General features: G+C 41.7%; 1 protein-coding gene across 2 annotated transcripts in view; it reads left to right on the top strand.

Moving 5' to 3' along the window:
• evi5l (ecotropic viral integration site 5 like) overlaps positions 1-14,615 on the top strand; it is a 32,933-nt gene extending 18,318 nt beyond the window's left edge. Inside the window, exons 9-20 of one of the 2 annotated variants that reach the window (XM_058641394.1) lie at positions 163-260; positions 502-562; positions 665-718; positions 1,195-1,227; positions 2,398-2,538; positions 4,136-4,252; positions 4,512-4,652; positions 4,763-4,939; positions 5,435-5,581; positions 5,756-5,851; positions 6,640-6,735; positions 10,000-14,615. In XM_058641394.1, coding sequence (XP_058497377.1) covers positions 163-260; positions 502-562; positions 665-718; positions 1,195-1,227; positions 2,398-2,538; positions 4,136-4,252; positions 4,512-4,652; positions 4,763-4,939; positions 5,435-5,581; positions 5,756-5,851; positions 6,640-6,735; positions 10,000-10,305 — 1,467 coding nt within the window. In that variant the 3' untranslated portion in view covers positions 10,306-14,615. The remainder of the gene's footprint in view (positions 1-162; positions 261-501; positions 563-664; positions 719-1,194; positions 1,228-2,397; positions 2,539-4,135; positions 4,253-4,511; positions 4,653-4,762; positions 4,940-5,434; positions 5,582-5,755; positions 5,852-6,639; positions 6,736-9,999) is intronic. The other variant, XM_058641395.1, reaches the window with a different exon arrangement.
• The last annotated feature ends 142 nt before the right edge of the window (positions 14,616-14,757 follow it).

Genomic DNA, 14,757 nt, shown 5'->3' with positions numbered 1-14,757 from the left:
TGTAAATATTATATATATATATATATAAAAATATATATATCTAAATAAAATATCCATCTAGCCCACACATTATCTCTGCTCATCTGCCAACATCCACATAAGATATGAATGAGCGTCTCTGCACTTTCTGAACTTTTGTCTGTTTTGCTGTCGGCCTGCCAGCATTTCCAGAAGGTGATCCCCCACCAGTTCGACAGCTGCCCCGACAAGCTGATTCTCAGGGCCTATCAGGTCAAATACAACCCCAAGAGGATGAAGAAGTAAGAGCGACGATCACGTTACCAACTATTTTCACCAAGGAAGATTTGTTTTTCTGTCTAAACTAATGCTGAGGTTTCAATAACAAAGCACACTCATATCCGGTGTTTGTGTAAGCCTGTTTTGTTCTTCAAGTATTGTGATGAGTATGCCATTTCAGTCAAAAACAAGTCAAACCAAAGAAATTACTTTTGCTTCTTCTAAAAAGGTGATTTTGCAGCATCTGTTCTTATTTTCCACTAGGCTTGAGAAAGAGTACACAACCATCAAAAACAAAGAAATGGAGGAGCAGATTGAGATCAAGGTGTGTTTATTTATGCGTTTGTGCATTACACGTGCAGCGTTGGTATGAAAGTGGAGAGGTCGTTGAGTGAAACTCCTCAGTAACTCTCCTCTCTCTGCTCAGAGATTACGCACAGAAAACAGGCTGCTGAAGCAGAGGATTGAGACGCTGGAGAAGGTAAGTGACGGGCTTTGATTCCAGATCATCTAAATGCTAATGTGAATCTGTTTTCTGCTGCATTATTGAGATTCCTCTTCACATTCGGATCATTTCAGTAAAACACTGTCACCAGACTATTCGGCAGGCTTAAATTTGTACACTCACTTCCTGTGGTTGTCGTCTCGTCCTGAGGAGCTTGTGTGTGTGTGTGGGGGGTGTATATGTATGTGATTGGCCCTATTTGCACGCAATCTATTTTCCCTTCTCTGTTCTCTGCTATTGAGAGACACTTTTTCTGAGTATTCTCGTTGCGACCTCTGTTTTTTCTTCTCCACTTCTCAGTTGGTCCTTAAATGTATGATATGTTCATTTCATTGCCTTGAATCTTCTCTTGGATTTTGTCGTGCTTTATCCTCCTCGGTGCCCCGCCGTCTTTCACTCTCTTCATCTCGTTTTTCTTCCTCCTCTTGTTCCTCTCCTTTGTTGCGCTGTAGGAGAGTGCTGCTCTGGCAGACAGACTGATTCAGGTAGAGTAACTGTAAACTGCTTTCCCGCTGACCTCGTTTTTCTCCGTGGTTCTCCTCTCCTGCACTGCTTTACTCCCTCCTCTTAAGAATAAACAGGCAGACGTGCATGAGAGAATATTGTTTATGCTGTATACCTGTTCAGTTTATAAGACTGTCCTGTAATCCCTGAAAGCATGTACAATTATTTATCCATGTCGGAAAAAATGACCCCTGCATGTGGCATGTAAACTGTTTTTATCATTATTATTAAAAAAAAAAGTATTGTATGTGCTTATAATTTACCAATATTATGAAAAGTATTTTGTGTAAGTAAAGGGACAGCAAACAAGGAGAAACACCTAGATAATCTTTGTTCAAAGGTAACAAAATCAACTAACCAGCAAGTTTGAAGCTCAATAAATAACAAGCTACAATTTATCTTGTGTTGAAATGACATTTGCCGTTATGACGAGGCCTATTTCTTGGCTGGTCGCAGTCCAGGCTTTTACTGGTTACATTTGTAACTATTCTACAAAATGTATATATCCAGTTAATTTGTCCTTTAGAGATGCTGTTGCAAGGATTTTGCTCACTTTCAGACAGACCCAGGAAATTAAAAATATCTTCTCAGATTATTCTATGCAAGAAAACAAAAAAAAAAGAAAGCTTAGAAATCTGTACAATTTCCCCTCCAAACTGTAGTGTGTAATTTAAACATGAGCAAACGTCCGTTACATTCACACAATAAGTCTCTCTCTGTGTTTCCCAGTGCATCTGTGTTTCGATCTAATGTTGCCTGGCGACATTCTCGCGCTGCACACAGGAAGTAAAGCTGGTGAAGTAAAACGGATGTAACCAGGTTGGATAGTAACTGAAAACTCAAGGAAGTGCCCAAGCACATTTTCAGAAGTGAATTCCGCCGCTCCAAAAACGGTGTTGTTCAGCACTTTGATGGTACAGATTCACACAATGGCTCCCTCAGTCAGGTTTGCAGATGACTGATTAATCCTTGGGCAGAATAGTAAAATCAACCCCAACAACACTCATCAAAGCTTACGCACTGCAGCTTTAATCACAGTCATGTTGATTTCCCCGAATGCCCCGACATAACCTTTTCCCTTACATCAGTGTAAAAGCCTTTGCTTTAAGGTTCCGCACTGCCGAGCCTAACCTGCTAACCTGCTGTTCCAGGGTCAGGTGACGAGGGCACAGGAAGCAGAGGAGAACTACGTGATCAAGCGGGAGCTGGCGGTGGTGAGGCAGCAGTGCAACTCAGCCAGCGAGAGCCTCGAGAAAGCGCAGGACACCATCAGAGAGCTGCAGCAGCAGAGGGTAAACACACCGGCCCATGATCTGTGTGCAGCACTAATGCAATAACACTTCTTATCATGGTAGAGGCTGCTGTTCTGCATGTCTCTGTATAATGTATTAGTTAACTGCTCGTGTATGGCATCGCTGAGCGACTTTTAATTTTTTTAAATGTGTTCCACTACAGCAGGAGTTAAAAACTCTACTTTTTTTTAAACTTTAAGATGTGTCGTGTTAAGATAAACTCACACTTTTTTTATATAAAATAAGTTGAGCAGAAGAGCTAAATTTCAACACTATTGTTTCAAAGTTGCATACACATAAGGTGTAGGATTGTATGAATGATTTTCCATTGAAACGGGGCATATTTTATCTTATGTTTTATACTACATCTCAGTATTTATTACTTATTTCAATCTCATTGTATATTACTTACACTGGCAATAAAGATCTATCCATGTATCTAGAGGTATAGGTAAAAGCTAATATAAATATCAGTATAAGAACGTAAAAACTCATGATGCAAAATGTTTATCTCCACCTGCCGTTACTCCCCAAGCCTGATTGTTACTTGTATATAAATTAATTTCAATAATCTGGGGGGAAAAAATAGATTGTGAAACAGGATTTGTGTCGAAATCAAGTCATTTATGACGAGCATTGCGAGGCTTCCTTTCCGTCCTCTACATAGAGTAAATGAGCAGCTGTAATAAAAAAATGTGATGGGTAATTGGATATTTATTGTGTTTACACATTCAAACAGAATGAAGTGCAACCCAGCCAAAAATATACAACGCTCTACAACTCTGTAGAGGCGCTGTAAATGTTGCCATTGTGCCGTCACCCACGAGATCTTTTGAAAACCTAGACTGAGGTGGCTGAAATGACAAACTGAAACTTCTTTACTCACGCTATGTTGCCAAATTTTAAGGTTTTCTTTGCCTCATGGGAAAGTATGTTTCCACTCAGCCGCCTCCGTTTTTCTGATGCTCTCACGCTGCCTGTGACTCTATAGTTTCACTTTGATGTGGTGACATGAGAATGTACAGTAGCCTTCTGTATTCTGACATCACTATGAGTTAGTGGAGCAACTCTGTCACTTGAAAACCAGCAGCTTTCTTTTGCTGATGAGCAATTTTGAAGTCGGACTGCTTCACAGACGTGTACGTAGGAAAACGGTGGAAATGTGTTTTTTAAAATCAGCAGATTTTTCTTCTGTTTTTCTAGACTAGGTGTAGGTCATCATGATCTGGGGGATCACGTTGTCCGTCTTAATCAATCTGATCTTTATTTATTTGTAACATAAATAAGTGACTTGTGTGCAGAAAACCTGTTCTCTTTACTGATGAATGCAAGGGTTCTGTGTCTGAAAACTCAAGTTTCCTGTTTGATTTATCTGCACATCAAACAAAAAATATAAAGAGAGCAGTGCGATTGTAATCGCTCACAATCATAAAAGCGCGGTGGTGATCTCATGTCAAACTCCATATAAAATAACCTACAAACTAGCCCAGAAAAGATCAACAGTGCAGTTGCACCGCACCCAACAAAGCTGACCAACTAAATGAGTCGGTGTGAAGCCCCAGCTTTATCTGTGTAACACCAGTGATGTCTGTCTCAGTACACAGAACAGTTTGTGAGCAACCTCCAGACCCAGCTGGAGCAGTCCAGGCTGCGAGAGGCCGAGCTGCTCGGAGCGCTGAAGGAAATGCAAGACAAGGTGCTCGACCTGGAGAAGGTGGGTTCAAAGATGTGTGTGTGTGTGAGAGAGGGTGTAAGCAAAGAGCAGAGGCAACAGATGTGGCTCTGTAAACATATTAAAGGTCATTTAACTGTAAAGTGTCGATCCAGACAGTGGAACAGGCTCGTCTTAGGTATACTGTACTTCCATGAGGTGCGAGAACACAAGAGTCTTCCTCCGTTGGATGAAGATATTTTTGCTGAAAGGTAGAAGGTCTCCATAATGCACCGTAATCCTAAAATGTGTTTCCATGCAGAGGAGCAGCTGTCTGCCTGATGAGAACAACGTGGCCGCTCTGCAGGAGGAGGTGAAGCAGATGAAGCTGAGGGAGCTGGAGACGCTGAGCTCCTTCAGAGAGATGCAGGACACGGTCACTGAGCTCAACCAGCGCTGGCAGGTAATGGACACACACACACACATCGTGTACTCTCTCTCTTCATACTATGTGAATAAGCGTGCATGCACATGTGGCACACCGTTACATACCTGTTGACTGTGCTTCTGCAGCACCACATGTCCCGTGGCAGCAGCACTGGTGGTGGGGGTGGCCACTGGAAGGAATCCCCAAAGAAGAACGCCATGAACGAACTGCAGGACAAACTGATGACGGTCAGACTGAGGGAGGCTCAGGCCCAGGCTGAGCTCCGAGAGGTCAAACTGAAATCCCTGCAGCTGGAGAGCCAGGTCAGGCACGATGTAGATCATCGCAATGCAGGAAATAGGACTAATGTTGATAAATAATATGTGAGGAAAATAGTTAAGCTACTCTCTGCTTCGCTGTATCAACTTGTACCAATTACTAAATAAATTGAATTTATTAAATGTTAAATATTTGGGGTCTCAGGAAAACATTTAAGATTTTCATACTAATTTGTTGTTAATTCTGCGACAATAACAACAATAATACAATAATAATAATCACAATACATTAGAACATGATAAAAAAGAATCTCATAATATTACGACTTTATTTATTTAAAAGCACAACTTCTCGGAAAAGTATGACTTTTTCCTTGAAAGAGCTGTCGTTATTAACGGTCATTCACACGGCACATGCCTGGGAAAACGAGGAGTGACCGAGCAACAGCATATCAGGGATACTATGTTTATGCATCGCTGCTAATATTGCAAGGGACAAACGTCTCACTCTCTCTCCCCCCTTCGCTTCTTTCCCTCTAGAACCAGATCCACAGCAAGCACATCGGTCGCAATGAGCAGGAACGCTCGGCGCTACAGGACCGGCTCCAGATGCTGACCAATCAAAATAAAGCTCTCCAGGCCCAACTTAACGAGATGAAAAGGAAGCAGGCTGAGTCCGACTGCAAGGTGTGAACGGAGAGGAGAGAGAGACGAGAGAAAAGTGGTTAGAAAGGGGTGAAAATAGAGCATGACTAAGAGACCGAGACAGTCTCTTAGTCAGTGCCCAACACTGAAATCCAGTACATCGCTGTCGCACTGAAATGTCTCCCTAACTGTTGTCTGTCTGTCGTTAAACCACAGAGTAAAGAAGAGGTGATGGCGGTGCGACTAAGGGAAGCAGACAGTATTGCTGCCATAGCAGAACTCAGACAGAAGATTGCTGAACTCGAGATACAGGTGTGTTTATTTGGCATCAGTGGTGATTACTGTGAGACGGCAAGGGAAGCTCAGTTTCCTCTAAAATGTGGTCGAATATGTGCTGTGTTGTTAACAGCAGTGTCTTTTCTGCCTCAGTCCTGTGTGGATTTTGTGACTGAAGTCTGTAGACAAACAGCTGGTTGTTGTGTTTGCTCAGCCCCTTTTTGTTTGTACATATACACTGTACATAAAAACACGTTTCCTTGTTCCAGTTCTTAATTTATGTAAGAATTTACGTATAAATAACTGGGCCTGAAATGAGTTTCCTCTGTTTCAAAGACCAGAAACTGCCACTGTTTCCTATGTTTTTTACGTAGCTGTTTGAATCAGTGGAATACGTTTAACAACTATTTCACTCTATAAGTCCTGTGTCAAATGTTCTTAGTAATTAGTCTTTGTTATCAATTTTACTCAAAGTCTGGCAATTTTATTCTCATCACAGGAACCGTAAACCTCTTTTCTTGTTCAGTCATGTCATTCAAGTCAAATAAAAACTTATATTTATATCTTATCAGATGAAAAACACAGGCCTTATGGGTAATCAGCACTACTAAGTTACTGACTGTGCCCCAACCTGCTACTGGTGCTGATGTCTTGATATAGTGAACACAACACAGGAAACAGATCTAATGCACTGGGAAAAAAAGGAAATAAATTGAGATTTTGATGACGTTTTGCTGAACCCCGTCTTCATCTAAGTTGGCATGGTTCAAAAAATTAAAGACTATTATAGTTTTTAATTTTTCTGTGTCACATGTGTTTTCCAGAAGGAGGCAGGGCTGATCCAGGGCCAGCTGAACCACTCGGATTCCAAACAGTACATAACCCAGCTCCGGGACCAGATTGCTGAGCTTAAGAATGAGGTTCTCTCACACTCACACTCACACAGACACACACACACAGAAAAGCACAGAACAAAGTGACATAGACATGTCACCATTTCTTCCACATGGTGGTTGAGTTTGTAGGAATTTCCTCCTTTGATCCAAGTCACTAAACATTTGCCTGAAGTATTGCCGTGTGCCCAGCACAGGCACACAGAAAATGTATTTTTGGCTCAAAAAACAGGACGTGACCTTGATCTTTGACCACAAAATTCAAGTCAGTTAATTCACCCATTAAATTGGGTTTTGTCATTTGTGTCCATGTCTTAAATGAATCAATGAATTAAAACATGATCCTTTCAGGAGAAAAAAACAAAAAGGTCATTAAAAAAGTTTTCTATCTATCCATCCATCCATTCCTACATAACCTGTACCAAGTCAATTATAGGAATGTACGACAAACTAAGGCGTATGTACTTTGTTAAATATGTTAAATGTGCTTGTATATGAATTTCAGGTTCTGAACATTTTTTAAACAGGTTGTTGGAGCATGGAAACCCCCCCCCCCCCCCCCAAATAAAAACCTGTGAAACCCACTGATCTGTATCCTGCTCACCATTTAGAGCCTTTGCAAATAGAGCAGTGGGGTCTTTACAGCTAAATCAGAGCACAGGAAGTTTCTCACCCAACTGTCGGAGCACTAGACCAAAAACAAAAGATTAAAATCAATAGTAATAATAATAACAACAATAATAATAATAATAATAATAATAATAATAATAATAATAAAAAAGCATGTGCTTGGGTGTTTCAGTTTCATCGCTCATGTTTTGGTGTCTGCCCTGAACTGATTGAACACCACAGTTTATCTGCACATACGCACTTTTTGGCATTCTTTTTAATCTTGTATGTACCACAGTGACTCATGACAAATCTCAGAGGTTTTTATTTCCCCGTCACACACACACATTCAGGCGACCAGCCGGGTGGGGGAGGGGGAAGGTGAAACCAGTGGTTAACCGATGGAAATGTTTTGACTGTGTATGAGTGGCCTATGAGCCTTAACTGTTTTTGGGGTCATTTTTTTAATCTGAATTAAAACGTGCGTTTTAGAGAAACGCATTTAGCCAGATCTTTCTAAATGGTTCGCTTCTCCCTCGTCTGCACTCACGCAAGTTTCGGTCTCATTTATCAAACCACTGCTTTGATTATGAGGAAAAAATGGTGGGGGAGAGAAGAAAAGAGAGGAGAGGAGCTGTAAAGGGCAGGGCATACTCATCACGCCTCGTTTAAACTATTCTCTCATACAGTAGTCACGCACTGCTACTCTCTGAATGAACAAACCCTGAGTCAACGTTAGGTGAGAATATCTTTGTGTCTTCGCACCAACACTATCTGCCGAGAGAAATTCAGACAACAGAAGCCACACAGTTGTGGGTTTCCCAGTTGCAGGAAAAAAAAAATCTGTTGCACACTTATTCACTCGTCTCGCAGAGTTAAAGTTCAAAGTGAGAAAATGATGAGAACACATATCACAAGAAAGACATTGACACAAACTTAGCGTGGAAGTGGTGTCTGTTGTGAGGCTGCGTGTAGATGTTGTGGTGGTTGCCACGGCTGCAGGATATCTATATGCAGGTGCATGTGTACATGCACCAAGTGTGTCTTTGATATCCAACATCAATTTGGAGAATCGGTCAACAGAACAGTCGTGGGGTTTTTTTTGTCAGCTGTATTATTGTGACACTTTTCAAATGACCAAATGACTTGAGCTAAACTAGATTCCACATCATTTGTCTCCGAGTAGAAAAAGAACACAGACTAACAATAGGTCAGGTGTTCCTGTGTCCGATTAAAGCAACACTTTGACGTGTGCTTGTATGACTTACTGAAACACGGTCAGCCAGAGCCAGCCTGAGAAAAGCAGAGTAATCTACAACTGCTCAAGTCGACAAAATGTTTGTAAACCTCTCACTCTTCCATACCAAAGTCCACAGAGAACATCAGCATTTTTAGCAGGTGGTGACAGAGTTTGTGTCACGTAGGTAAATCAAAATGAAGCATTTCAGACAAGGAAATCACAAATAACTCATTTGAACTTACTGATGCAGGCAGCAGGGGACCAATATCCCCCGTTGACCGTGATATAAAATCACAGATTTTCTCTACAGACTTTGGTTTGGGTGAGTGAGTCGTTTACAAAAGTTTCCAGTTGGAAAAAGCTGCTTTAGGCCTGGTTCACACTAGATGTGTGGTGTGTGCGCGTGTCTCACTGACATGTCTCACACCACCAAAAGAAAACGTTGGTGACTTCAGTTTCTGGTTTCCGTAGTCAGGCTGATAGAATGTCAATTTCATTCTCAACAGATCTTTTCTCCCACTCTTTTTTTGTGCTGGCAAAACCACGCGTCTCACACGTGAAAAATAAGACGCCATATCTCACGTGCAGCATTAAAGCACACGCCGCAAACAAATCTGGTGTGAACCAGGTGTAACCGCAATAAAAAACGGTTATGATATTCAAAAAGATATCTTAAACTTAAGCAGGTGTAAATTGAATTAGATGTGCCTGTTGTTAAATGATCCAAAATTGATTCTATGGCCTTATCATGGCCTATTTTATTGAAGGCCCTGCCAACTGAAGGCAGAAGTCTCATGCATTTCATATTTTAAGGCCATGAAGACTAAACATACAGCGGCTTATTCTTTATTAAACAACATTTATGAAGTATATAACGGTTGGCCACTGTGAATGAACCTGCTGAAAGCCACCGACCAAGGAAGAAGCAAGTACTGTTTTGTTTATTAGTTTTTTTTATTTCCATTCATGTTTTCAGATATATTTTAAATTTAAGCATTTAGCAGGCGCTTTTTATCCGAAGTGACTTACAAAAGAGGAGATAGAAGAAGTCTTGGAAAGAAATCCAAGGGATAGGAACAGTGGACTGGCAGAGGGTGAGAGTTTAGAGATTTTACATGTTTAATATAAGGGTACACAGTGGTGCACTGGCTATTATTGTTGCCTCACAGCCAGAAGGTGTTCTTCCTGTGTGTGGGTGTGGGTTTTCTCCAGGTTCTCCGGTTTCCTCCCACAGTCCAAAAACATGCAGAGTCAAGTGGACACTCTAAATTAACTGTTGGACCGTTGTGAATGTGAGAGTGAATGGTTGTTGGTCTCCTGGTGTTGTTCCTGTGATGTTGTCCAGGGTGTGTACCCCACCTTTCGCCCCGTGTGCTGGGATTGGCTCCAGCGGGTAAATAGATCAAATCATTTAAAAATGAAACCCTCTTCTCTGTATTTAGATCCGGCAGTTTCGAGGGCAGAAGATGGCCTCCAGCGGAGGCCTGAGCACCAACTACCCGGATCTCTGCCTGGCGAGCCCGGCTTCTGCTGAGGGGGACTACCTGAGCTCGGACGAGGACCTTCTCCCCAGCCCGCTGCCTCCCAGCGCCCTCTACCCCACCCTGTCCAGCCAGTGTCACCCGTCTGCCCGCCTCGATAGTGAGGGCAGCACAGACAGCGAGGAGACAGAGGAGCGCATGCAGACACACCCAGACCCGCAGCAGCTGTACGGCAGCATGGTGTGTGCAGAGGGACTGGATAACTGAGATGTGGATGAGGGGGGGAGGGGGGGGTGAAGACTTTTTTGACCTAAAGAGACAGGACTGGACGGCTACTGTAAACTGGGACTGTGTCATCAACAGTGGACAGTCCTCCACCTCAGCTTTTCCAGTATTTATCTTTTACTTGATGCAGATATCATGGCATTGATTGGACCTCTTTTGGTCATCACTACATGTAGTCTCTGCTCCTGTTACTCCCCTCCCCCACCTTGTCTCCCCCCCCCAGGTCACTGTCAGAGAGCTATTATAGAGCCTGTCTTCTTCTTCACATGTGTATCGCCGCAAAATAAATTCTGTCAACACACGCGTATCCACCCAAACCCCCAAACACGCTCGAACAAACTGAGCGTGGACAAGCAAGACTGTGGCTGCTCGCTGCTTGAGATCAAACACTGGACCTGATTCTGTGACCATAACCAGGGATAAAACATGGGCAGACAGACAGACAGACAGGCAGACAGACAGATAGGACTCTGCCCTTTGCCTGTAAACTGGCCCACTGTATGCTCCATCCACCCTTTACAGAAAAAAAAGTCTCTGCTCTGATTGGTTCACAGTTAAACAATTTTTTTTATTTTCCCTTTTAATGGCATCCTTCAAGAAGACACCGTTTGATCATCACTGCCTTCACAAAACAAAACGTCCACTTAAAGACTTCCATTGTCACTCACAGGAGAAATTTCATGATTTCAGGGTTTCAAAAGGGGGAGGTACAATGTAGGAACATGTAGACATCCGACTGTAGGGTTATCTATCACCAGGTGGCATTTAAAGTCGTATTCACACCTAATAGTCTCCGCTAGACTCGGTACGATTGGGGGGTTGCAACATTCAGCCGGTCCGAGTTTGCTTTCACACTGCACTTTAGTCAAACCAACCGAACCTTTTTAATAATGTATTCCCCTCCTCGCCTGGGGCGGCGCTGCATCAAGACAAAAAATGAACAAGAAAACTCCTGTTGGTTCCTCCACATCAGAGCAAAACATGGATCTGCATCAAATCCTATCGTTTTATGAGAACATACGACACATGTACGCTGCGACAATGGGCTCAGCCATTTCTCCCGCCTGTCGTTCTACTCGTGCGTATGTTCCTGTTGTGTTTACCCACAACGCCCTGCGTTGTAGTCCACTTCCTGCATTTGTTTCGCATTCACACCTACCCAAGCGATGCGGACTGTCCGAGCAAACGAATTAGGATTGGAATTAGAAGGGCTGGTGTGAATACGACTTAACACGTCAACATACTAAATGTGTGTGTTGTGTGTGTGTGTGTGTGTGTGTGTGTGTTGTGTGTGTTGTATGTTTCGCCGACATCAAGAAGGCAAGCATCGAAATGAAGAAGCTCATACTCTCACCCTAATCCACAAAATAGGCAGGAAGATACCCAATGTTGCCAAATCTTTTGCTTTTTAAATTATTTATGTTGTAATTTATTTTGATATGTTTAAAAAAAAAAAAAAAAAGAAAGAAAAATTAATATATCTATATGAAACTTGTTGGAGCGTAGAAATACAGACAGAGGCCAAACTTTCTACAGCGTCCTTTGTGCCAACGTCCGATCTGTTACAGAGTTACCGCGAGTGTTTCAGGGATGGAAGAAAAAGAAAAATGCTGCTATGATTTTTAGAATTTCTTCTTTTAATCTTTGTGAGCAGTTGAACATGATTTCTCCCCAATTTATTGCCAAACTGTGTGGTTTCCTTGAAAACAGTAACTATCTTTCAGTATGAATGTGTGAGTGTGTGAGTCATGAGATGTTTTGGGGAGAAAGTTTATTCACTGATTGTCTGAGAGTTAGAAGAACAACAGGGCTACTGGACTGCCTCATTTACTTTTTGGGGACTTCCTGTGCACAGTAAAGTAAATTCAAATGAACGACGCCGACTGCTTGATTACATTTTTAAGTAAAAATCTGCTACAATCTTTTCAAGACTTTCATCACCAGTGAGCTCCGGTGATGTGCGTTGATGCATGGTTTTTTTAAAGGCTGAGCGTTTAAAAAATAAAAATAAAAAATCCCCCTGCTTATTTACAGACATGAATAAGCATAATTCCCCCAAAATGTCAGCCTCTTCCTTTTGGTTGCAAATGTCCCATACGAGCAAAGAGCAGATAACAGTACTAATCTGGAATCAGCAGTTCATGAATGCTCATGTCACTACTGTTTAAAATGGCAACATGTGGGACTGGAGAGTATGTGTGTGTGTGTGTGTGTGGGGTTGGAAAATATTTTACATATCAAACATTGGTATATACTGTGTAGGGGAAAGGGTGTGTAATGTGTAGAGAGATATGAAATACAGTATATGGTGTGACTGGCAATATTTGTCAGTTCCTACTGCAGATGATGAGGAGTGTGTTGTTTCCTCGGACAGGGTGTTAAGACCTGTGTGTGTATTTATAGATTTGACGGAAGGATCCACTCTTCAGAAGGGCCTTGATGTGATAGATCGATAATACCTGGAATGCAGTATTGACTACCCTTTTTTTATTTTGTCCTGTAGCAATTTTAACAAAACAAAAATATTGACATCACACATGATCATTAAATTCTTCAGCTTACACTGGCCTCGTCGCCTTCTTGCAGTCAAACACATTAATTCAGTGTACCTTCACTCATCAAACACGTGTACACACACACACACACACACACACACACACGCACACACACGCAAGTATTAAACCCCATCTTTCTCGTCTTCTTCTTCTGTAGAGAATGAAATACATCCCTGCACGCGACTTCCTGATAGACAGCCAATCATAAGCGCTGTTAAATCTCTGTCGTACAGTATCCTGCATGCTTATTGGCTCCCTGACGCTGATGAGATTAACTCCTCATCATAGTGAGTGACAACACGTTTTCTGCCTTAGGTGATGTGTCAGGGAAAGTGTGATCATCCAGCAGATTCCACATTAGTACTTAGAACTGATAATTGAAACATTTTACCGTCCTGACTTCGTATTTGCTTCGTTATTAAGATTTCCTCGATATTTTCTAAGGCCTACACTATATGTTTCGCATTTCTGGCCATACAATGGTTTTATTATTTATTACTCCCTTTGATGGAATTATTCATCAGTGGATGGTAGCAAGTGAAATCTCTTCAGTGGAATCAGTGTTTGGATAATTCTCACACCATATCATGACACATCTTCTACAATTTCATATCCATTCAGTTATTAGAATGATGAAAATTATGTTTCTCCAACTCGTAAGTTTTGTAATTTCCCCTCATGAAAGTCCATGTCTTTTATGCAAAGACAGAAAACGGTAGCAAGGTTTCTGATCCGGGATGTTGTGTGTCAACAGAAATATCACGACTTGCCATATTTGAGCCACATTTGGATGGAAGACGAACTTTCAGTTGACCCTTTTTTTCTACTTCGAGGTGAGGAAATCGTCCTCCAGTTGTTTTTGCAACATTTATTTTCCACAAACTGCTCTTCATCGGTTGCATTTGGGACAAGTGATGATGATGTTTCAGGCTTATGTGCGGGATTTGTTTCACTGTTAAAATGTATCGTGTCAGTCATTACAGGTTTTTGACAGTTTGACCACAGAAGCAGTGCTGAGGATGATTTAGGGCTCGGTGACCTTCTCCAACACATCAGTACACTGCTGTTCAGTGATGGTGCTCAGTTCTCACCACTGTCGACACACAACGTTATCTACTGTGACTAAACATTTTTGATATGGTTGTAAATTTTTGGTTTTTTTATATTATTTTTTTTTTTTTATAATTACTATTGGTATTTCTTTTGTGTTTGTTTTCTCCTAACAGTATCACATACGATGATGAGATCATGTAATGTGCCATAAAAGCTAAAAATGACTTCATGTATATTTAACAGTCGCATTTATCAGCCACTTTCAGCCCTTAATTGAAAAGATGCGTGCTACTACACGTCAGAAGGGACGTGTAAGAGAAAAGCAGCATCTAACAGACGGTTGGATGTCGCTCCAGATCTATCATGTTGATACTGCAACACCCTCCACATGTTCTCCCCGGCTGAAAGCTGCAGGAAATAAAAACAAGTGAGTTTTTGCTCACAGACAGTTCTCACCTTGGTCATCCACTGTATACTTGACGGCTGTTTGATATCCACAGTGTCATACCAACGTCATCCACACCCCCACACACACACCCTCTGCAGTTCAGCTGATGTTGTTGTCAAATATATTAAATGACAGTAAATAATATAAATTCCTGTATGACGGAGGAAAAAATACCTTTCCGTGTTCTGTATCCAATGAATGATACAAAATAAACTTTGACATTGCATCTTTGCAAAGGCTTTATTGGGGTTTTTTTTTTTCTTAAAAGGAAGATCCGGGTTTCATGACAAGTGCATGGGTTTTCTCTGGGCTCGTGGGTTTCCTACCACAGACCAAAAAACATGCAGATTAGGTCAATTGGACACTGGTGTCAAACAT

This window comes from Solea solea, chromosome 10 (assembly GCF_958295425.1).
Source record: "Solea solea chromosome 10, fSolSol10.1, whole genome shotgun sequence".
NCBI classification, from domain to species: Eukaryota; Metazoa; Chordata; class Actinopteri; order Pleuronectiformes; family Soleidae; genus Solea; species Solea solea.
The sequence above is the reverse complement of the archived record's forward strand: the minus strand, read 5'-3'. Positions and strand labels throughout refer to the sequence as shown.